The sequence below is a fragment of the Gracilinanus agilis genome, chromosome 5 (assembly GCF_016433145.1).
Source record: "Gracilinanus agilis isolate LMUSP501 chromosome 5, AgileGrace, whole genome shotgun sequence".
NCBI lineage: Eukaryota > Metazoa > Chordata > Mammalia > Didelphimorphia > Didelphidae > Gracilinanus > Gracilinanus agilis.
This window is the reverse complement of record NC_058134.1, coordinates 226,261,377-226,286,359: the sequence shown is the minus strand read 5'-3', so window position 1 is coordinate 226,286,359 and position 24,983 is coordinate 226,261,377. Positions and strand designations below refer to the sequence as shown.

At 40.4% G+C, this 24,983-nt stretch overlaps 1 protein-coding gene across 1 annotated transcript in view; it reads right to left on the bottom strand.

The window, feature by feature from the left end:
- The window catches only part of NT5DC3 (5'-nucleotidase domain containing 3), a 78,212-nt gene extending 55,662 nt beyond the window's left edge, over positions 1-22,550 (bottom strand). The window contains exon 1 of the mRNA XM_044679145.1: positions 22,328-22,550. Coding sequence (XP_044535080.1) covers positions 22,328-22,550 — 223 coding nt within the window. The remainder of the gene's footprint in view (positions 1-22,327) is intronic.
- Positions 22,551-24,983: the final 2,433 nt, after the last annotated feature.

Sequence of the window (24,983 nt, the reverse complement as noted above, 5' to 3'; positions counted from 1 at the left end):
GAAAAATAAAGAAGGACAAAAAGGAATACACCTTCTTTTCAGCTGCACATGGTACATTCACAAAGATTGACCATGTAATAGGGCATAGAAACATGGCAAACAAATGCAAAAGAGCAGAAATAATAAATGTAACCTTCTCAGATCAAAATGCAATAAAAATAATAATTAGTAAAGGCACATGGGCAGGCAAATCAAAAACTAATTGGAAAAAAGGGGAAAAAAACTAATTGGAAATGAAATAATATAATTCTCCAAAACTAGTTAAAGAAGAAATCATAGAAACAATCAATAATTTCATTGAAGAGAATGACAATGATGAAACATCCAAACAAACTCCGTGGGATGCAGCTAAGGCAGTACTCAGGAGGATAATTATATCCTTAAATGCATATATTAACAAATTAGAGAAGGCAAAGATCAATGAACTGGGGATGCAAATTAAAAAGCTAGAAATGGAACAAATTAAAAATCCTCAGCTAAACACCAAATTAGAGATTTTAAAAATTAAAGGAGAAATCAATAAAATTGAAAGTAAAAGAACTATTAAATTAATAAATAAGACTAGAAGCTGGTACTTTGAAAAAAACAAACAAAATTGACAAAGTACTGGTCAATCTAATTTAAAAAGGGAAAGAAGAAAACCTAATCATCAGTATCAAAGATGAAAAGGGAGACCTCACCTCTAATGAAGAGGAAATCAAGGCAATCATTAAAAACTATTTTGTGCAATTATATGGCAATAAATATAGCAATCTAGGTGAAATGGATGAATATTTACAAAAATATAAATTGCCTAGATTAACAGTAGAAGAAATAGAATATTTAAGTAATCCAATATCAGAAAAAGAAATTGAACAAGCCATCAAAGAACTCCCTAAGAAAAAATCGCCAGGGCCTGATAGATTTACAAGTGAATTCTATCAAACATTCAAAGAACAACTAATTCCAATACTATACAAACTATTTGACATAATAAGCAAAGAAGGAGTTCTACCAAACTCCTTTCATGATACAAATATGATACTGATCCCAAAGCAAGGTAGATCAAAAACAGAGAAAGAAAACTACAGACCAATTTCCTTAATGAACATAGATGCAAAAATCTTAAACCAAATACTAGTAAAGAGACTCCAGCAAGTGATCAAAAGGATTATCCACCATGACCAGGTGGGATTTATACCAGGAATGCAAGGATGGTTCAACATTAGGAAAACCATCCACATAATTGACTATATCAACAAGCTAACAAACAGAAATCACATGATTATCTCAATAGATGCTGATAAAGCCTTTGACAAAATACAATATCCATTCCTATTGAAAACACTAGACAGTATAGAAATAGAAGGACCTTTCCTAAAAATAATAAACAGTATATATCTAAAACCATCAACAAGCATCATATGCAATGGGGATAAATTAGAAGCCTTCCCAATAAGATCAGGTATGAAACAAGGATGCCCATTATCACCTCTATTATTTAACATTGTACTAGAAACACTAGCAGTAGCAATTAGAGAAGAAAAAGAAATTGAAGGCATCAAAATAGGCAATGAGGAGACTAAGCTATCACTCTTTGCAGATGATATGATGGTCCACTTAAAAAATCCTAGAGAATCGAGGCAGCTGGGTAGCTCAGTGGAGTGAGAGTCAGGCCTAGAGACAGGAGGTCCTAGGTTCAAACCCGGCCTCAGCCACTTCCCAGCTGTGTGACCCTGGGCAAGTCATTTGACCCCCATTGCCCACCCTTACCAATCTTCCATCTATAAGACAATACACCGACGTACAAGGGTTTAAAAAAAAATCCTAGAGAATCAACTAAAGAGCTAATAGAAATAATCAACAACTTTGGCAAAGTTGCAGGATACAAAATAAATGCACATAAATCATTAGCATTTCTATATATCTCCAACACATCACAACAGCAAGAGGTAGAAAGAGAAACACCATTTAAAATCATCCTAGACAATATAAAATACTTAGGAATCTATCTACCAAAACAAACACAGCAATTATATGAACACAACTACAAAGTTAACAGCCTTAGAAGGGCCTGAGTTAATTTTAACATTGGCAACTAGTAATGACATAAATTTGTCCTTTTCCTATAATGAAAAGGAAGTGGAAAAATAGAAGCATAAATTTAAAGCAAAATTGATCAATGGAGTATGGGTATCATCTGAAGGAAAACTCCTACTCCCTAAAAGTTTTTATCACCAAATATCCATTCACAAAAATGGTCACTTTGGTACCCAGGGCATTGTAGACTCTGTTAAAACAGTATGGATATCCCCTGGTATAACTACCTTAGCCTCTAAACTATGTGCAGCCTGCCAAAACTGTCAAGCATATAATCAGCATGCCTTTCATGGCAAAGCTTTTGTGGATGTCCTCTGGCTTACACACCTTTTGAATACCTACAAATTGATTTTATTACTATGCCAAAAGCTGGACAATATGAATTTTGTCTGGTCATAGTAGATCAGCTGACTAGATGGCCCAAAGTGTTTCCTACTGCTTGAGCCACGGCAGCTTTTATTGCCAAGTTGCTCTTAAAAGAAATTATTCCTTACTTTGGCCTTCCAGCACGAATTGATTCAGACAGAGGAACTCATTTTACCAATTCAGTTTTCTCAGATTTATTCCTATTTGGGGATAACTCCCAAATTCCATGTACTGTATCATCCCCAGAGCTCAGGCCTAGTTGAGAGAATGAACAGAGATCTTAAAACTATGACTGGCAAATTGTGTACAGAGACTCACTTAAAATGGCCTGAAATTCTCCCTCTGGTCCTATTTTATCTTAAAAGCATGCCCCGGGGAGATCTACACATCTCACCATTTGAGATGTTTTTTTTTAACAACCCCCTATTCAGAGTAAGCCTTTTTCTCCTGCATACACATCATTACTAAGGGGGGACACTTCTATTGCCTCATATATACAGGATTTACAAATCAAATTGCGAGAACTCCATGAATCTAGAACTGCTGTACAAGCAGGATCTATAGACATCTCACTCTATGACTTGCACCTTGGTGACAAGATGTACATAACTTCTAGCACACTGGGGCAATTCAGCCTGCCTGGGAAGGTCCATCCCAAGTCCTGTTAGCCACTCCAACAGCTATCCAAATTGGAGAAAAGGACTCTTGGATTTCATTGCTCACATGTAAAGAGAGCACCTTCTATAGATGGAGGGACTGCATCCTGTCATGTTTATTATATTTGCTTTAAGATTTAATATATATTATATATATTATGTGCATAATAGATATATTATATTTGTTTTAAGATTTAATCTTGGTTTTAAGTTTACATATTAATTTAATCTATAATGTTCTGTTACACTGTCACTTTCTGTTACTGTGTTTGGCTATTAGCTATATATTCTGTTGTACTGTCTTTATTTGTACCATCCTATGACTGGACTGGAGAAAATATCATTATAAAAGCCCATAAACTAGTTGGACAAAATCTTTATTAGTAACCTTTGGAGAAGCTGCTATGCTCTTATGATTTGGGGGGATTCTTATACTTCTTTGAATGTGCATTAGCTGTTGTACTACTGTTTTAAAAAGCTGTTACTTGGTTTAAATGATGTACACTCACACTGTGGATCATGGCCAAGTTAAAAAGGAAATTCATCTCATTTTTTGAATGAAAAACCTTTGTATTTTGCCTCACCTTGGCTATCTCCCCAAATCAAGAAAGTGAACTGTTTAGAGATACTACACAATGCACCAAAAGACCCAGAATGAACTTTGGGATGTAGTGAATTAAACTGTGGGTGGTTGAATGCATTTATTTTGAATGTACACTCTTATGCCAAAGAGGACTGCCCCCTTATTGGTTTTTTGTCAGTGTGCCAAACAATCATTAGTTTTGTTCTCTTTCTCTTTTATTTCCCTCTTATCCCCAAATTATTGTAATTTCTCCTTAGAAAGTGCAATAATGTATGTACCTCTAGTTAAAGATTTTTAGAGACATAAGTTCCCGGGAGAAAGAGAGCAAAGGTGGATCCCCACTTAAAATATATCCTCCCTATGTTAGCATGTAACAACATGAGAAGGAACATGGGAAGTGGGGAAAGAGAGTTCTGGGGAGCAAAATTCTAATTTTACAATACCATGGCTGTGGAGAAGGGGTGAGTGTCAGGTAGGAGAATTTTTCTTATTTGGCTTTACTCAGGTTGTTACTTTTGTTCTTGTATTTCTTCTACTTCAAGTGATTATTAATAAACTTTATTAAATACTTGGAGTAATTGGATATTAATTTAAATCTTACACCCATTAGACTATAAGTCTCTTGAGGGCAGAAGCTATGGGGTTTTTTTCTTATTTGTATCCCTTTGCCTCACTTAGCACAGTGCTTGGCACACAGTAGTTATTTAATAAACAATACTCAACACATAGTCATAAAGACCCTGCATTGAGATTTCCACTGAGAGCAAAGCCACTATTTCCCATAGTAACTGGATTCCACATAGACAGGTTTTTTGGCAGCTAGGAAGGCTAAATCAGTCTCTTTGCAAATTGTAAATACTTCTCTCAGTTTTATCCTGGCCAAACTGAACACATCTAGATCCTTCTCTATCTGATAGTTCTTCAAAAAGTGAAGCCAGCTCTCATGTCTCACTCTCTACCCCTCTCCTCTCAACCCTTGTCTTCTCTAGGTTTAACATCCCTGATTCCTTCAACCAAATCTCTTGTGACATTCTCTCTAGACAAGTGATGGGCAAACTATGGCCTGTGGGTCAGATACAGCCCCCTGAAATGTTCTATCTGGCCACATGACATTATTCCTAATCTGACAAATACAATGAGTAGGATACAATACAATGAAACTTCCAAAGAGTTGCCTTAGAAACAGACTGACAGATGAGCATTTCCTTTCCTTTAGCCACTTCTTTAAAAAGTTTGCTCATCACTGCTCTAGACCTTTCAACATCTTAAAAGGTTGCCCTCGGACTTATGACAAAGAATGCCATGCACCTCTAGAGAAAGAACTGTTGGGAATCAAAATGCAGATCAAAGCATGCCACTTTTCACTTTAGTTTATTTGGATTTTTATTTGGGGGCTTTGTTTTTATAAAATTATCCTCTTAGAAAAATGAATAATAAATTTACCTATTTAGTGCTATACCTATCAAACTACCAAAAAGCTTTTTTACTGAATTAGAAATAACTATAACAAAGTTCATTTGGAAGAACAAAAGACCAAGAATATCAAAGGAAATCATGAAAAAAAATATGAAGGAAGGTAGCCTAGCAGTACCAGATCTTAAACTGTACTACAAAGCAGTGGTCATCAAAACAATATGGTACTGGTGAAGAGACAGGAGGATCAGTGGAATAGACTAGGGGTAAGTGACCTCAGCAAGACAGTTTTCGATAAACCTAAAGAACCTAGCTTTTGGGACAAAAACCCGCTATTTGACAAAAACTACTGGGAAAACTGGAAAACAGTATGGGAGGAAACTGGACCTCGATCAACATCTCACACCCTATACCAAGATAAGAGATCATCTAATGAAATCTTGCCATTGTTACAGACAAGGAACCTGTGGCTTAGATCAATAAAATGACATAATCAAGGTCACACTGGTACTAAGTTGTAGAAATGATGCTTAACTTTAAACCCTTTGTCATCAAATCTAAAATTGTTTCCATCACACAGTCCTACCAAGGCTTTCAACAATCTAATCATGCCCCCTGCCCCAAAATCCTACATTTTACTACTTCCCTACACACTACCTCCATTCCATTTGAAATAGCCAGCTGGATGCTGTTATAAATTCTTGCTTCTGCCATACAAAGACAAAAGCAAAAAATCCTTTTTCTCAAGAAATGCACAGGCTAACTGAAGAAGATATGTACCTATAGAAAGGGTATGTACATTTTTTAGACATAATACTATTATACACTTAATAGACTACAATATAGTGTAAACATAACTAACATACATCAAGAAACCAAAAAATCATGTGGATTGCTTTATTGTAATATTCCAGTAATCTGGAACTGACCTGCAGTATCTCCTAAGTGTATGTCTGTACTCCTTTATCAAGTAACTATTTGGAAGTTTAACTGGCATTAGTTGTCCTTTACCAGTCAAGAATCTCTATTCATAAGGAAAAGGTTAAGGTTTACAGACTTTTCCAAGGACCTCCAAAATTATCCTAAGCAATTTCCTTTGACCACAACTTTTACAACAAAGTTACAAATCAAGAATCAAATATTCCTATAACCAAAAGAGAAAACAAGATAGAGCTACATTTGTGGTGGCGTGGTGATAAACTAGTAACACATTGAGAGAGAAAAATGTTGCAAAACACAGACAAAAATATAAACTGAAAACTTGCTTTTAAAAAAAATGAAACTTTATATCTATATTGTAAAACTATTTTAACAGATTCTAGTCAGCTGACATATATGCAATTAACCTTAGCTAGTAGCCTAGTTATTTCAGTTACATTTTGAGACTTTTAAAGGTTCTTTCTCCAATCCTGTCTCCTCTCTCCCACACACATAAACACACAAAAATCACCCTGTATTTACTTCCTGCAGAGAGTATTTCTTTTTTCGTCTTTGCTCCCATCACACAACCTCACCCTGGTTGGAATGGTACCTGCTGTGGAGTAGGTGCTACATCAAGGCTTGATTCCTGTCAGTCACACTAATAATGCTGCCGCTTCTTTGAAAATATAGAATTTTATAAATCCTTACAGTTCATTCTCATTTTTTAAGAAAGTGAAAATATAATCCCTGAATAAGAGATTTTTTTATTTAGAATATTCCCCATTTCTTTAGGTTTTCCTTTTTTAATTCTTACTTTATCTCTTAAAAGCAATACTGAGTATCAATTCCAAGAGAGAAGAGAGGTAAGGGCAAGGCAGTTGGAGTGAAGTGACTTGATCAGGGTCACATAGCTAGGAAGTATTTGAGGTTAAAGTCGAACCCAGATTCTCCTTTCTCCAGATCTAGCACTATCCATTGTGCTAACTGCCCCTATTTTCCTTTCTTTTTAACGAAAATATTGCTCTTTTATGTTTTCTAATCAGAATACAAGGAACTGACACTACAGGTGAGAAGAGAAAGGGCAGGGGAGTAAAAGGAAAAAAAATCAGTCATTCCAGCAATTACTCACTGAGTGACTTTTTAAGGACTTGGGGGCAAGAGAGGAAAAGGCCTTCACCCTTTTTTCAAAACATATCAAGCAGGATTACTTTGTGAGCCTAACAAGTTATATACATAAATTAAGCCAGCTCTTATTAATTCTTTTTTTAAAAAGAGGGTTTAAAAACAATAAAATAAAATACAAACACCCAGTGCTTCTTTCCATGACTTTGAAATCTCTAAAAATACTACTTCACTAGATGAATGGCAACCCCTAACTGAAATAGAGAAAGAAGAGAAAACCTTAGGCTGCTTTACTTGAATCCTGTTCCCCAAATGAGGTAATATTGACTCTCTATAACTGAATTCACAAGAATCTCATCTGGAAAACCATTAACCATTTCCCAAAAGTGCATCAACTCAACAAGGTAGGTAGCACAGTGGATGGAGGACTGTGCTTGGAATTAGGAAGACTCTTCTTCCTAAATTCAAATTCAATTTGAGACACCAGCTGTGTGACCCTGGGCAAATCATTTCACCCCTTTGGCCTCCATTTCCTCCCCTGTAAAAGGAGCTAGAGAAGGAAATGGTAAACCATTCCAGCATCTTTGCAAAGAAAATCCCAGAAGGGGTCACAAAGTGTCAGACACAACTGTAACAACATTCCTCCCCCTGCCAGAAATCCAAACTGCCTTGGACGAGGCTGAAAAGAGCAACAATACAAACCCACCTGGTGACTTATCTCTTAGCAGCCAGCTTCGGGCCTGTACCAGCTCCCTTCTGTGCCAAGCCTGGCTTGAGCAACATCATCAAGCTGATCATCTTGTCACCAATGTTGGCTAATGCAGCTGACTTCATCTAACATCCTTCCGGTTAATAATTATAGGTTCCCAATCAGGATGACCCACCCAGTACTGTGGCAAGGGGGACTTTGCACCCCTCAGATATGGGCCTAAAACTACTCCTTCATAAAAAGCCTCTCATCCAGCCATCCTCTTAAACCTCAGGGGACTCATTTTTTAGCAAAAGAAAAACATCAAAAACAAAGCCCTTGTTTTTTCCATGAGCCCATTTGGCAGACCAGTTTTAACTCTGCAACAGGCAACAACTGAATTAATCTGCAACCTCCACACAAAAAGATCCCAATTTAGCAGAGCTGAACCATTAGTTTCCCAAAACAAATAAAACTATTAGCAGATCTACAAAGGACTTGCAAGGTTGACAAGGCCATTTCATCATTTGATAAGCTGGGGGAGGGGGGGTCAGTATTACTTATGTTATTTTTCTGCCCAATTTAAAAAAAAAATTTTTTTTAACCCTTACCTTCTGTCTTGGAACCAATACTGTATATTGGTTCCAAGACAGAAGAGTGGTAAGGGTAGGCACTGGGGGTCCACTGACTTGCCCAGGGTCACCCAGCTAGGAAGTATCTGAGGTCAAATTTGAACCTAGGACCTCCCATCTTTAGGTCTGGCTCTCAATCCAATGAGATACCCAGCTGCCTCCAGCCCAATTTTATAAACAAGGAAATGGGCAAGTTAAATAGCTTTGCCCACAGTCAGACAACTAGTGTAGATAGGGAATTTGACCTGGAGTCAGGAAGACCTGAGTTCAAATCTGATCTCAGATTCTTACAGCTGTGTGACCTTGAGCAAGTCTCTGAATCTGCCTCATTTTCCTCAACCATAAAAGAGGATATTAATAGCACTTACCTCTGAGGGCTGCTGTAAGAATCAAATGAGATAATATTTGTAAAAGGCACTTAGCATATAGTAGATGCTTTAATAAATATTTATTCCCTCCCTCTTCAGATACTTAATAGCTGTGTGACCCTGGTTAGGTAACTTGTCCTTTGACTCTGTTTTCTCATCTGTAAAATGGGGCCAATAATAGCCCCTACTTCACAGGGTTGTTTTAAGGATCAAATACAATGTTTCTAAATTACTTTTCAAACTTTAAAGTTCTCGCTCTCTCTGTATGTGTGTGTGTGTGTGTGTGTGTGTGTGTGTATACACACATACTAGCTATTGGCTATTATTATTAGTGTCAAAGGCAGGATTCAAACCAGATCTCCCTTGAACCCAACTCCACTCCTTCTGCACTATACGAAACTGCAGGCCTTGCCCAAGTCTTTTTTTTTTTTTTTTCATAAATATATCCTGAAAAAACTGCCTACATTGGCAGGTACTACTCCTCAGAATTGGCATTTACTCATGAAAAAAACCCAAAAGGAGCCTTCCCTTGAGAAAAGCAGTCTAAATACAGCATCCTCCTAAGAACCAGTCTTATTCTACTAAAATTTACTTAGTCTGCATTCCCTACCGTCTTAGGTGACACAGTGAATACAATGCAGGGTGTCTAGTCAGAAAGATACAAGTTCAAATCTGGCTTCAGACACCTATAGCTGTGTCATCCTGGACAAGTTATTTAACTGCTTTCTGCCTCAGTCTCCTCGTTTGTAAAATGAGCACCTCCCTCCCAATGTTATCAGAAGATTTAATGAGATATTTGTAAAGCACTTACCCCAGTGTCTGGTTCATAGTACGGGCTTAATCAATTCTTGTTTCCTTCCTTCCCATCTCATAGGGAAAGGGAAAAAATACTGGACTGGAGTTTAGGACCCCAGGGTTTGCCTTTCCACTTTCCACCCATGCAACCTGTGTAACAAAATTGTGAACTCTAGACCCAGCAGTGTATCCAGTTCTTTCTCCATCACAAAATATTTCCTTCTCAGTGTCATCTGCTTTCATCCAATGGCCCAAAGCCCTATGATTCTTTCATCATTTCATTAAGGATTGACTTTTGATTGATTTAATGAAAACATCGAAGCATTGTGTGGCTAGATTAACTGGAGTGTGATTATGCTAACAATCTCAAACGAAAATACAAATACCTTTTTATGGGGGGCTGGAGATCCATTTTGCTCAGTCTAGAAACCTGGAGAGAGAAAAAATTTAAATCCTGATACTCGCTTCCCCACTTGCTCTACTTTTGCCTTGACCTTCTCTAAAGGAAAGCGAGCCAAGGCATCTAGAATTACTCATGTGAAAAGTTTATGTTGCTTATCATATTTATGTAACTCCCAACTAGAATTACACTTTTTACAGTTAATATCCTCTAGCTGAAGTCTTGAACTCTGACACTTGTCAGGTCTCGGAGGAGTTCGGAATTGATCCTGTTCCAATGGGCATTCGAAACCAGAACATCCGAAGCAAATCCAGATTACACCTAAAAAGTGAAACCTGGACAATGAAAGTTTCCCGAGTAGGGCGTGTGAAATCATCAGCCATATTTTAGGAAGATGGATTAGAGCGGAGAGCTCTAATTATGTCCACGGTCCTGATGCAAGATGATGAACGCCTTCACCAGGGTGGCAGCTGTGTTTATGGAGAAAGGCGAGGGAAACCATAATGCCATGGTGACAGATGAGATATGGGGAGCAAGTCCAAAGGAGGAATTGAGGACAGCACAGGGGGGTTACCAGCTGTGGAAACCGAGAGGGTGAGGTGCCTTCAACAGCAAGCTAGTCACCCACTTTGTCCCCCCACTAAGGCGAAGTAAGCCTCCTTTTGTCAACTGCTGGCTGACCTGTGAGTCATTTCATTCCAGTATCAAACATGAGCTGCCAGACCAGCCTAAGAGAGGCCCAGCCCAGAACACTCTCATTCTTCAGAGGGGAAAACTGAAGCCAAGATTGGCTATACCACCTTAGTACTTTAGCCTAAGGCTTATAAGTGGGTGCTTAGAGAATGTTGGTTGATTGGCTGATGGGTTGACAAATTGAAAAGGTGCAAAAGAGGCTTTGTTAGACTGTTTCTTCTCACTCTTCATCTCGTATTCATTCTTTCACATGGAATAATACCCTGGTCAGCAGGGTCTTATGAACACAACAGGACACTAAAGGATGAGGAAAGATTTCTTTTTTAACCCTTCCCTTCGGTCTTAGAATCAATATTGTGTATTGGCTCCAATGCAGGAAAGCAGTAAGGGTAGGCAGTGGGGGTTAAGTGACTTGCCCAGGGTCACACAGCTAGGAAGTGCCTGAGACCAGATTTGAACCCAGGCTATCTCTAGGCAAGGAAAGAGAAAGCTGTTTCTTCCTCCCGGTCAATGGCCACATTTCCATTCTCATTTTCTCTTTAGGGCTTCTCCATTTTCATGCATCCGTTTGACCTTTTAAGAAAAAGCAACAGATCCTTCTACACTTCTTAATTATATTCTATAACTCCGAGGGTCCAAAAGAATCATTTGTCTCCTGGTGTCCTCGAGAGGAGGCATTCCTGAAACTCACTCAGCACCAGGAACCAGGCTGAGTCACCAATATGACTGGCCTATATCCAAGATGAATTGGGGGGAGGGGAGGGGCCAGCTCATTTCAGTCCCAGCTGGGTCCTCCCTTTAGAAGCATCGTACCCTCTTAAAAGACAGCAATATAGATTGTGGGGTACTTGACTACGTTGGAGAACAGGGTTAAAAAAACAAAATAAAAAGGTTTTTATTCAAAAAAATAGAAGAACCTGAGTTCAGCCCCTCGTTTTGTCCTTATCCCAGTGCCTGGGATAAGAAGGTGCTTAATAAATGTTTATAGATTGACTGTCCCTTTGTCAATGTATGTTCCTAGACCTGTTTCTTTATCTGTAAAATGAGTGAATTGGATTATGGTTCTTCAATAATTTTCAGTTTGTCTAATTCTCCATGACCCCATTTAGGGTTTTTGTGGCAAAGATCCTGGAGTGATTTGCCATTTCCTTCTCCAGCTTATTTTACAGATGAGGAAACTGAGGTCTAGAGCGTTAAGTGACTTTCCCTGGGTCATAGAGCTAGTGTCTGTGACCACATCTGCACCTGGGTTCTCCTGACTCCAGTGCAGGTATTCTATCCACTGTGCCATCCTGTTAAGAGGCAGCAACCTCTAAGTGGAAAGAACTATGGATTTAGAGTCGGGGAACTGAATTCAAATCCTGACTTCCCTGCTTCCTACCTGTATGACCATGATGCTATGTGGCCAAGACACTTTCTCCCTTTTAAGCCTCGGTTTCCTGATTTGTAAAATGAGGAATAGGGTTTATACTAGATGATTTCCATGGTCATTCTCAGCTCAAGATATCTTTTACATACCCTGAAGCACTACATACATGTGAGAGCTGTTACCAATACTCTGGTATTCCACCATGTTGTTGTCATTGTTGGGGTAGCTAGATGGTGCATGGAGTCAGGAAGACCCGAGTTCAAATGAATACTCTGGTATCCCACCATGATAGCACATAAATACTATGTTTAACAGTGTGATTTCAATGACCAAGCTCAACCCCACAGATTAGATAAAATGTACCTCCCATCTCTTCTTTGGGGGAGGTGAGGACTATGGGAGTAGAATATTGCATTTGCTGTCAGACTAAGTCATCTCTCACACATGGGCACATGTACACACTTTCTCTTTTATTCTTTGCTACAGGAAAGAGTTCTCTGGAGAGAGAGAGAGAGAGAGAGAGAGAGAGAGAGAGAGAGAGAGAGAGAGAGAGAGAGAGAGATTTGGAAATGAAGGTGAGATAAAAACAAATGTCTCACTAAATTTTAATAAGGAGTTCAGGTATCTTTTAATGTTTCCCAACTAAGGACTCAGAGCAAATTCTTGCATATTTTTTTAAGTCTCTTGTCTTCCTGGCTAACTCTCTTCTAGTTTCTGTGGCTCTGGGCCCACACTGCAAGCGACTGAGCGAGCGAGCGAGAGAGACATCCACCAAACCTGTTAAGCATTCGACTTCAGAAGAATGGGAAGGTTGCCCTTTTGTACACAATATAACATTATATGGTGAGAAGACATTTGGTGACTCTTATTTAAGCCAGCATAGATGTACACAATAGAAGCATATAACTACTGTAATGGCTGCTCATTTCTACAGAGCATTTCTGCAAGTTTGCAAACTATATTAGCTCATTTGAACATCAAGTTTCTCCCCACCCCAGGCCTTCCTCTTTGTTCAGTCATTTGTTGACTCATATCTGGCACTTTGTGACCCCTTTGTGGTGTAGAGACACTGGAGTCATTTTCTATTTCCTTCTCCAGCTCATTTTACAGATGAAGAAACTGAGGTAAATAGCCTGTCCAGGGTCACACAACTAGTAAGTGGCTGAGGCTGGATTTGACCTCAGAAGGATGAGTCTTCATGACTTCAGACCCAGCACTCCAGTCCTTCCTCTACTTAGTTATTAAGATGATCTTCCTAAAGTATCGGTCTCACCAAGTCACAATCTCCCCAAATCAACCAACTCTGGTGTTTCCTTATTATGTCCAAGAACAAATATGGAATCTTCTGACTCACTTTTAAAGCCATTCATAGCCTGGCCCCTTCCTAGCTAAAAAGCTAAGGATATGCCAAGAAGAGTCCTATAAGGTTCTTTGGGGACACAAATCATTCAGGTATATCTGATGAAAAGCCCCGAGCTGCGTGGGCATTTTCCAGAGTAAATACATATAAGCCACTGAAAGGGGTTATATGATGACACCAGGCTAGAGCCTAATGGAGAAGAAGCAAGTGTCTAACCTTGTTAACCTGATTTTTTGAGAGTTAAATAAAAAAGTTAACTGAGGACCTCTGGATTCTGCTCTGAGAATTTTGAGAAAGAAAAGAGAACAGAGGATAAAAGGAATACACAAGTACAGAAAAGGAGGAAGAAGAAGGTAGAACTTGGCACGCCATATAATTAGGAGGAGAAGAGTATATAACCAGAGATGAAGGTTTTGAAAGGCGGGGCATCTGGTGAACTCATAAAATGAACTCTTCTCTGAACTAACTGGTCAAAGGAGAGTTGAGCCCAAACACATACATATAGACATCCCAGCTTGGTGTGGAAATAGATCAAACTGAAAAAGAGAAACAAGTCAGGGTTAGGTAAGTAAGGCAAGAAGGTGAATAATACCAGGAGGGAGTCATCGAAAGAAAAAGAAACTTTCTGATCTTTGGGGGATGATTCAGAGACTCAGAATCTTAAGTCTAAGCTTTGGGGGCAGCAAGGTAGAACAGTGGATAGTGCTAGGTTTAGAGTCAGGAAGACAAGTTCAAAGCTGGCCTCAGACATTTACCCACTGTGTGATCCTGGGCAAGTCACTTAACCCTGTTTGCCTCAGGGTCCTCATCTGTAAAATAAGCTAGAAAAGGAAATAGAAAACTACTCCAGTATCTTTGCTTTAAAAAAAAAATGAGGTCACAAAGACTTGGACACAACAGAAAAATGACTGAACAACAACAGCAACCCATAAGTGGGGACCAGCTGAACAAACTGTAGGAAGTGCACATTATGGAATGTTACTGCTCTGTAAGAAATGATGAAAGAACTCATTTCTGAGAATCCTGGGCGGTACAAACCAATGCAGTGAAGTACAACCAGAAAACCCATTTATATGAGGACATCAACATCATAAAGAAAAATACTTTCCAAAGACTTAACAGCTCTGATCAAAATGACCAACCATGTCTCCAGAGGTCCTATAATGAAGTATATATTACTCACCTCCAGATAGAAAAGTGAAGGGCATGAAGAGACATACAAGTCTAGAGGTGGCTAATGCGTAGATTTATGCTGCTTTAGCATGCTTCTTTGTTACAAAGGGCATGTTTTTAATGGGGTGTATTGAGAAGAAAAGGGGATTAGCAATAATGAAGGCCATTGAGACTTTTTTTTTTAATACCCAAGCTATATGTTATAATGGATTTCACTGTCCTTCACTGGACTTGAAGTCAGGAAAAGTTGAGTTCAAATCCTGCCTCATACATTTTCTGTGTGACACTGAACAAAAATAAAAGACCTTTGAAATATTTTTTTTAAATACACTAAAGAGGAAGCAGCTGGATAGCTCAGTGGATGGAGAGCCAGGCCTAGAGACGGGAGGTCCTGGGTTCAAATCTAGCCTCAGACACTTCCCAGCTGTGTGACCCTGGGCAAGTCACTTAACCCCCATTGCCTAGCCCTTACCACTGTTCTGTCTTTGAACCAATAAGGCAGAAGGTAAGGGTTTAAAAAAATAAAATAAAATACACTAAAAAGAACAGAAGAAAGTTCAGAGTGGGGCACAAAGAAGTAGGACAGCTTTGAAAGCAGCATGTGAGAGTTATCATTTTTATCCTCCTCCAAAGAAAGAACAGAAAGTCTGAAAACAGATTGAAACATATTATTCTTCACTTTATTTCCTGTACGAATTTTTCTCTAGTGTAGGCAATATGTCTTGTTTCACAATATGATGAACAGAGAAATATGTGTTATGATCAGATGTACAATTATATCATTTTTTTAAAAATTTTACCTTCTGTCTTAGAATCAATACTGTGTATTGGTTCCAAGACAGAAGAGTAGTGAGCAGTAGGCAATGATGTTAAGTGGCTTGCCCAGAGTCACATAGCTAGGAAGAATCTGAGGCCAAATTTGAACTCAGTACACATCTAGGCCTGGCTCCATCAACCCACTGAAAACCTAGCTGCCCCCCAACTTCTATCATATTACCTGTCTTTATAGGGAAGAGGGAGGAATGGGAGGAAGAGAAAAAAAGAATGAGACAGATTTTTGGACAGAACTACTGTGAAAATGTTTTTTCTTAGGTAAGCGTATTTATTATAACTTATTACACAGCTATAAAAAATCATTATTAATTTTTTATTTAAATTACATATGAATATGTATAAATATTTAAAGTATATATAAACATTTAAAATATTGTTACATATTTTATTAGGTTATATATAAAAAATAAAAATAAATGGTAACAAAAAAGTAAACAGCATGCTATACAAATTTATGGTTTCATAAGCAACCATCTTTTGTGTCATATATATGGAAATGATATTTTTTTTATTTTTAAGATCAGAATAAAAGAGAATTTAATTTTAAAAAGAAAAGACCTAAAGGAAGTTCAGAAGACAACACATACATTTGGGCAACTGCTAGAACTCACATGTTAAATTTTATTTATTCAAAAAAATCCAAGCCATACATAGTAGAGATTCACAATTATACACACAGACCTCTTTTTCCATTTCAAATATTCATGCTGGTTGATGTTGATATTATAATGAGTAAAATATATTTTTTAAAAGAGAAAAAGGCAGTGAGTGTAGACTGTTTTTTTCAAGAAGTTTAGCTGAAAAATTATGATAGAGTATAGGATCATAAGTCTCAGAGATGGTTGATTCTAGCAAAATTTTTTCAAAGATGGAGGTACATTTGTAGGCAGCAAAGAAGGAAGCAGTAGAAGAGAAAATAAGAAACAAGTAGATAATAGAGAAAGAATGGCTCTCCATGGCCCACAGAACAAAGGTCAAACTCCCTTTGCTTAACATTCAAGGTCTTCCAAAATAAGACAGACCTCAACATTTCTATTTTTACTTTTTAGTATTGCCCTCAATGCCTACTATGTTCTACTCAAACTGCACTATTCCACCCCGCAAATTTACCCTATACCTTCCTATTTCCACTCCTTCATTTAAAGGGCTTTATTCCCTATGTCTGGAACATCTCTCGTCCACTTTCTTGTTTAATTCATACCCAGCCCTTCAAGGAAATGTTCCCTCATCCTCTCTTTCCGTAATGATCTTCCCCCTTGGGCTTCATATAGTATCTGCCACATCTGTGCCTTCCTCTTCTCTACTAGATGCTAAGTCACTGGAGGGCAGGGACTGTCTTATCTAAATCCTATCTCTCCTCCAGTACACAGAACAGATCTAGGAACACAGCAGGTATTTAATTAGTATTTATTGAATGAATGTGACTTCCACAAACTATGCAAGAAAAGCAGTAAACATTATTTTGGTTTGGCCCAAAATTTAGATTTCAATTCAAACATTAAGCACTTGTAAGTTAAGATTTGTATTAAGTGCTGATGCAGACAAAAATTGGCACCAGAGCTCACAATTTAGCAGACAACTCTCATTTCCATAATAAAAGCTAGTATTTATATTACCACTTTAAGGTTCTATAAAGCACTTCACTCACTTGATCCTCATCACACCCCAGAGGTAGGTGCTATTATTGTACCTATTTTACAGATGAAGAAACTAAGGCAGAAAGAAGTGAGGTGACTAGTCCAGGATCACACTGCTAGTAAATGTCTTGAGGCAAAATTCCAAAGCAGTTCCTCCTGACTCCAAGTCCTTGGCTCTGTACCATCTAGTGTGTCACTTAAATACTTTCCTGATAAAAGGTATTATGGATAGGGAGCTATAAAGTTCTGAGCTTGAATCCTGCCACAGAGGCTTTATTATACATTCCAAGTATACACACACCTTGGAGCAAGTCATCCACCCTTCTCAACCCGTTTTCTCGTCTATAAAATAAGACCCAAAAAATGGCACCTTCCTCACAGTTATGTTATGAGAATCAAGAGTTAATATATGCAAAGTGTTTTGCAAAACTTATAGTGCTACATAATTGTTAGCTACTATTAAATCCTATCTGATTCCTCTGTAAGGAAGTTAGAAAGTACCTTTAGCTCCATTTTATGGATATGGAAACTGAGGCACAGAGTCACTCCATAAATTGCTTAAAGTCACTCAGCTAATAAGTGGTAAGGCCAAAAATTCAACTCCGATCCTCTGACTCTAAATACAGGATTCTTACCACTATGCTTCAGCAATCTCTGTCCAAAAAATGTCCTTGATTGATTCACAGTTGTAGGAGAAAACAACAATTACTTTATGTATGTGGTTGGCTAAAGGTTGGTTATAAACTAGAACTTTCCTTAAGGACACAAAGGTTCCTTTCAGAGGGTAAAGCCTAATATATAATCAACGAAGCATCACATTTCCAAAATCCAAAGTAAAAGGGGGAAAGAGGCAAAAACTGAGACTAGCTTTCTTATAGTCATGAGGTACAGGTCATACATGGAGTTTAACATGGCAGCCTCAAGTCACAGTCTCTTCAACACAGACTTCCAAAAAAACTTATTCACAACTAGCAGAGACAGAACTGATGGTCAAAGGGAAATAGTGATGAGGTAGGAACGATAATTCTTTGGGCTGTTTATTAATTTGCACTCCTAATCTCTCATGCCCCTAATGCACTCTTTTCCTCTCTTCTACCTCAGAAAAGTCCTAACTTCTTCCAAAGTACAAATCAGGTTCCACTTTCTCCAGGAAGTCTTTCCTGATTTCATCTTCTCCTCCCTTAGCACCTTTCCTCTTTTGAAACTACCTTGTATTTTCAGTTCAGTCATTTTTCAATCATGTCTGACTCTTCCCATTTGGGGATTTCTTGGCAAAGATCCTGAAGTGGTTTGCCATTTCCTTTAGCTCATTCTACAGATGAGGAAACTGAGGCAAACAGACTTAAGTGACTTGCCCGGGGTCATAGGCCTAGTGTCTGAGGCTAGATTTGAACTCCAAAAGATGAATCTTCCTGTCTATATCTGGCACTCTATCCACTGTGCCACCTAGCTGCACCTACTCTGCATTTATTTACTATTGTATGGATATATCATCAATGTTGAATGTCAGTTCCTAGAGGGTAGGCATCAGTCACAAGACCTAGCAAATTTTTTTTTAATTTGATAAACCATGTTGAACTGATTCGTATTGGCCGAAGTGAATTAATTTAGATCAGTCAACAAGTCAATATTGTATTAAACATATGTAAATATATGAAAAATGCTCTAAACCATTATTGATTAAAGAAATGCAAATCAAAAAACTCTGAGATAGCATCTCACACCAATCAGATTGGCTAAAATGATAAAAGAGCAAAATGACAAATATAAAATCCCTACATATGCTAGGAACTGTACTAAGTGCTGGGGATATAAATGACTCTCCTGTCCTCAAGGAGCTTACACACTAACAGGGGAGACAACATGCAAATAAGATCTATAGAAGATAAATTGAAGAACTCAACTATTTATTCAAGAGCCATTTATCATGCAACTGTTGTGCTAGTCATTATTCTAGACAAGAAGGATACAAACATCAGAAAAGAATCTCAGCCCTCAAGAAGTTTACGTTTTACCAGAATCAATCCTCAAAATTGTCCTCTCCCCTCCCCTCCCCAAAAGGTCTGGTGCCAGAGAGCCTTGATTCAATCCAGTCTCTGATGCTTACTAATTCTATGAGCTTGGAAGAGTTACTCCGTGGAGATTCAGTTTTTTCTCCATCTGTAAAGTCAAAAGTTGGACAAAATACTCCCTAACAGATATCCCTTCCAGTTGTAAATCCTCTAAGATAATGAGTCACTCACTCTTCTATCAATCACTGTCTTGCAGTACAATGATGTCTGCAAGACCTTTGGAGGTGTGTAATAACAATTTGCTGCAATGTTGCCCAAGTTCCTTGAGTCTTCTCCTAATTTTACCAGCCATCTCTTCCTCCTAGAAGGGATTTGGCCTCCCCAATACTCAAAAAAATATACTTCTAATTATGAAAAACATACTCCTAATCATCTGCTTCTAATCTTAAAAAAAAAAACATTATAAAGGGGCTTAAAAAAAAACCAAATAGCCAAGATTCAGACATCATCAGTAACAAAATGATTGCTTTATATTACATGATAGGAATAGAATTTAGGTGTAAAGTAAGGGTAGATTACAAGAAAGGGCCTGAGGACCTCCTCCAGGAAAGCAAGCCAATGTGTCTAATGTCATAGAAAGACTTGGCAGGCCCTATTTTGGATCCTGAGAACTTTTATTGCTTTCTTCCTGGTTCTCAAATATACTGTAGATCACGAAGTTCTGGACTGGCAAAGAGTTTTTGGAGAGATAAAAAGAGGTGAGAGGGAAGGGAAGAGAGAGAAGTAAAGTGAGAAAGAGAAAGAGAAAGAGAGGGGGACAGAGGGAGGGAGGGAGCCTCTAAGTAAGTTTCCATTTGAGAAAAAGCAATATAAATGCAAGGCAAGCCCCAATTAGGGGAAAGAAACCAAAGCTAAAATCAAGTTCAAGCTGGACTAATCCAAATACCATGTTTGCAAAAAGCCCTTTGCAAATCTAAAAGTGCTACCTATCAGCTTATCAGCTCTTGTCATCATCTGCATTAACATAACATTTTAGTGGTAAAAAATGGATAAAGTATTCATGACAAATTACAGAATGTTAGCACTGAAAGGAACCTAAAAGTTCATCTAGTCCTTGTTTTACCAGATTAAAAAAAAAAAGTGAAGTGATTCCGCCAAGGTCACCAGTAGAAGTAGAATTTAGGTCATGGGGTTTGGAACTAAAAGAAAGCTCGAAGAGGATAGGGGTGGTGTTTGGGGGTTCTTAATCTTCTCTGTGTATTATTCCCCCGGGGCACTCAATCTGAGGATGTCTATTGACCCTTCCCAGAATCATGTTTTTAAATGCCTAAACTAAAAAGGACTTCAAAGGAAACCAATTATGCTGAAATGTAGTTACCAAAATATCTGATAAAATTTAAAAAGTTCACAAACCCCAGTTTAAAAATTCCAATCTACTCCAAGCCCTTCATTTTACAGGTATAAAAACTGAGGTACTGAGAGATTAAGTGACATCCAGAGAAAGCAGCACAATCTACTGCTTCAAACTCAATTTCCCACATTCACTGCCCTCATGTTCCCTAATTTATCCTCCCAATAGTGTAGAGAGAAGTGGAATTAAAAAGGCAAGAAATCTGGGTTCTAATCCTACCACAGTGTGGCTTTGGACCAATCTGGCACCTCATCTGTAAGGAAAGATAACACCTGCCCTGCCTAAAAGGAATTGATGAGGTCCCATTTGAGCCACAATATACAAAGGCAGCAAGGTGCCTGAGGACTTGGATTCTAATCCTGTCCCTGGCACTTACTCTGCCTTTGTGACTTTAGTCATTAACTCATAAAATGAGGAGTTTTGAACAAGATGGCTTATCAGGTCCCTTCCTGCTCTAAATCCAGCATCTTATGACTACAACTCTTAGCCCAGTGTTATTGGCATTGTCCTTGACTCTGACGTTGCCAAACCAGATGATCGTTGTCATCTTACAAATGAAGAAACCAAGGCCCAAAGAAAGGGAGTGAGTTGGTCAACATTACACAATGGGATAAAGGTAGGGCCCCAGAAACGATGCCCCTTCCGTTATCCCAATATTGAAGAACATATTTGACTTCTGGTTAAGGAATACTTGTAAATTCTCTCTCCCAGAAATCGTGGATTTGTAGCCCCTCCAGGGTGATGCGGACCAACAGTATGTCCCAGTCATAAAAAGGCTGAAACAAATGCCTCGGGGTTTTTTTGTTTTTTCAATTCCAAGTTAACTAGAGACAGCAACACAAGAGAGCTCACAGGCCACTTGGACACCAGGTGCAGCGAGGAAAGTCACCAACTGCTTAGCAACGTGGCAGTGCTGACTGACTTCTCTTACACCCAGCAAAAGTCCCTCTTCACGGAGCTTAATACATAACCAAACATACTGCCCACCCGTATTGCCGACCATTTGGACAGCAGATGCTTGAAAAATCAAAGCCCTCTTCAGACAAGTAGGAGGCAAGGCCAGGCTTGGCTAACACCCGTTCCCCCTTTCTAAAGAGCAGCTGGGGACAAACTCTCACTGCTGGACCTATATTATAACTCGAGACCTCGGAATAGCAGGGAATTGTAACTGTGTTTGTTTGGAACGCCAAGTGACGCGTGGAAGTTGGGGAAGGCAAGGAGAGACAGAGAGAGGGAAGAGGAGGAAGGAGAGCCCTTTGCCAAGAAGCCACGTTTCGAAGTTAAAGACACATTTGCACCCTTTCCCAGGGAAAATACCGAGATGACAGCCTCGGGAAAGTCGTTTCATGCTCATCAGTGTAGGGGAGTGAAAGGGCAGCTAAGAGGGTTATGGATGCTCCTGCTTCCCTAAAGGGCAAATCCTGTCGGCGTCAACCTGGATACCAGCATCCATTTGCTCCTTTCCAGGAACTGAGAGTCCTCAGCCCAGCTAAGCGGCCACCGCGGGGAAGAATTCATCCTCCACTAAAGTTAAGACGTAGAGAAGCCTCCAGACCCGGACTGAATACGGTTCGAGCAGGGCAGAGGCTCTAATCTCCGGGAAGAAGGAAAGAGAGGCGTTTAGCACTACGTAGCCGCTCTTAACAAAGGTCTACCCGACTGAACGGGAAGCAAGCTCTGCGGCAGCCCCGCCCCCCGCCGCGCACCAAGAGGGAGATGGGGGACCCTGCTCGCCTAACTCCCCAAACCAGCCTCCACAGGGGACCCTGGCCCAGGAGGGGTGGACGCTGTCCTGGGCGAGATGGCCGCACTCACCCTCGGTGCTTCTCTTGGCCTCCCTGTAGCGCTCCCACAGGTAACTCTTCATGTCCGGGGCAGCTCCGGCCGCTGTGCAGAAGCCCTTGGCACGGCAGCTGAGGGTCCCGGCGGCAGGAGCCGGAGCCGGGGCTCTCCGAAGGCAGACGCCCAGCAGACCTCTTACTACTGCCGCCGCCGCCGCCGCCCGGCTGCCCAACAGGGGCCCGGCAGCCGCTGCCATGCTGCCGGCCGCGGCTTCGCTGCCCGCGATCGGTCTGCCTTTCCCCCGAGCTCCTCGCAGGGCCGGCCGCCCAGAGTCTGCACCTCCCCGGGCGCTGAGCAGCAGCTGCGTCTGCAAGCACGTGGCGGCTCCGCTATCGGCCGGGGCGGGGCGCTCCCGAGCGGGGGGTCCCCGAGGCCGTGCAGCTCGGAGGCTCCCCCGGGAGGCCAGCTCAAGTCACTTCCTCGCGGCCGTGGCAGACACGGCCTTCACTCCCTTGGCGCACTGGAGGAGGCGGTTTGGGGAGAGCGCCAGGGCATTGGTACGAGGTGGCCCCGGGGGTGGTGAGAGGAGGGCGGGGCCCAGGCGCCTCTGGAGCCAATACCAAGCCTGGCCGAGCGAGAGCGACGGCGCCCGGCGGCCCTCTCCACCCCACCCCCGGCCCTACTTGGAAACGTGAGCTGGGTCTGAGGAGAAGTCTGTACTGCCCTTCATTGCAGAGAAGAGCTCAGCCCCGAGCCCCTGAGGCTTGCAGCTGACTGGGAGCCAGGAACACCTGCTTCCTGTTCCCCTCGGGCAAATCCGGCCTCCCTTGGCAGCTAGGTGGCTCACAAAACTCTCTTCCTCTCTGTGCCTGCAGCTTCGAAGTTTTGGGCTTAAGGGAGGCAAATTCAACGTGGGCCCAAAGGCGCCAAGAGAGACAAGTTTGGGAAAGAAGTGTGCTGCTGTCGGGGTCAAGAGCGCTGGATGTGGGCCAGGAACTTGACCCCGACACCCAATTCCTAAACCTAATTCCAAGCATTCCAACATCCTCCATTCATACAATATGCCTGACTCTGAGATCAGAGGACCTGGGTTCAAATCTCTTCTCCCATGCATGGAATCTTGTGCAAGTCACTTCCCCTCCCTGGACTTCAATTTCTTCCTCTGTAAAATGAGGACTAGATGACCTCTGGTCTCTTCCAGCTCCGAACTTTTTATCTTATCTCTGTCTTCAAGGTCAAAATGATGTTAATTGGAACAATAATGATCCCATGTCATTTTCACTAGTTAGGAAAATTTTTAGTTGTGCTTGACTTTTCATGATCCCATTTAGGATTTTCTTGGCAAAAGTACTGGAGTGCTTTGCTATTTCCTTCTCCAGCTCATTTGACAGAGAAGGAAACTGAGGCCCACACGGTTAAGTGACTTGCCCCAGGATCACACAGCTAAGTGTCTCAAGCCAGATCTGAACTCGGGAAGATGAACCTTCTTGACTCCAGGCTTGGCACTCTTGTATCTATTGTGCAATCTCCCTGCCTCCTACTTAGTAAAGAGCCTTTCCCTAAAAGCCTCCATTGGTAAAGGCATAGTTTAGGGTAAGGGCTCTGAACTTTTTTGTGTCCTTGACCCCGTTAGCAGTCTGGGAAGCTTATAGACCCCTTCTCAAAATCATGTTTGGTTGCCCAAATTCATAACTGAAGTAGAAATGACACATTTCAGGCTAGTGGATTATTTTTTTTCTTCTTTCGGATTCATTAACTCTCTGAAATCTATCCATGATCCCAAGGCTTAAAAAGCCTCAAAAACTATGGTACTACCTCGTTAACTTGGAAATAACACAGAACTACTAAAGTAGCCAGCAAAAACCAAGTCTTTAATCAAGAAAGAGAGAGGTCAATAATCAACGGGCAGCAGAGAGCCAGGCCCCAAGGTACTAGAGTCGGAACCCTGGGGTTCTGGGGACAGTATCTCTGGGAAGATCACAAGATGATTCTCCAAAGAATAACAGAATTGGGGGATCTTATACCTTTTGGGGAACTTGGTACTGCAAACATACATTGACAGGTTGCAAACAAGCTTGGGAAAGAGGATGAGATATCAAGGAGTGGTCTACTACAATGAATACAAAAGGAAAGGGTCAAGCCAAGGGCTGGACTACCTGGGAGAGAAATCTAATACCATGAGAGAAGCTACTAAGAGAAAAAAGGGTACTTAACATTTGACTATGGCCACTGGTCTTGCCCAATCTGGTGTCACCAAGGACTTCAAGGTCTATTTATTCAGTGCAAAAGTGGGGGGAGGGGGTTTGGGACTTCCCTCAGGGTGAGTTCTCAGGGGGCAAGGGCAAACTTCAAACTTGCAGAAAACCCAGTTGACAACCTGGTCCTGCCAGGAGCCTCAGTTCTTAATTTACCAACCAGGAAATGCTTCCAATATTTTTTTCTGAACTGTGAATCTGGCCCCCAGTGATGAGTCTACATCAGTTCGGAGAGATTCTGGACTAGAAGACTGGTCTCTAGATATGGTACCTGCCCTAATCAAGCAGTGATGGGATTCTGCCTTGGTCATTTGAAGGAGCATTGCCACTGATGTAAAATCATCTTAGGATGAAGGTTCTCAGATAATTACACTTCTGCCTTTTGCACTTACAAGGCTTTTGGATTGAGAGCCTCATGAAGACCAGTGTATGGC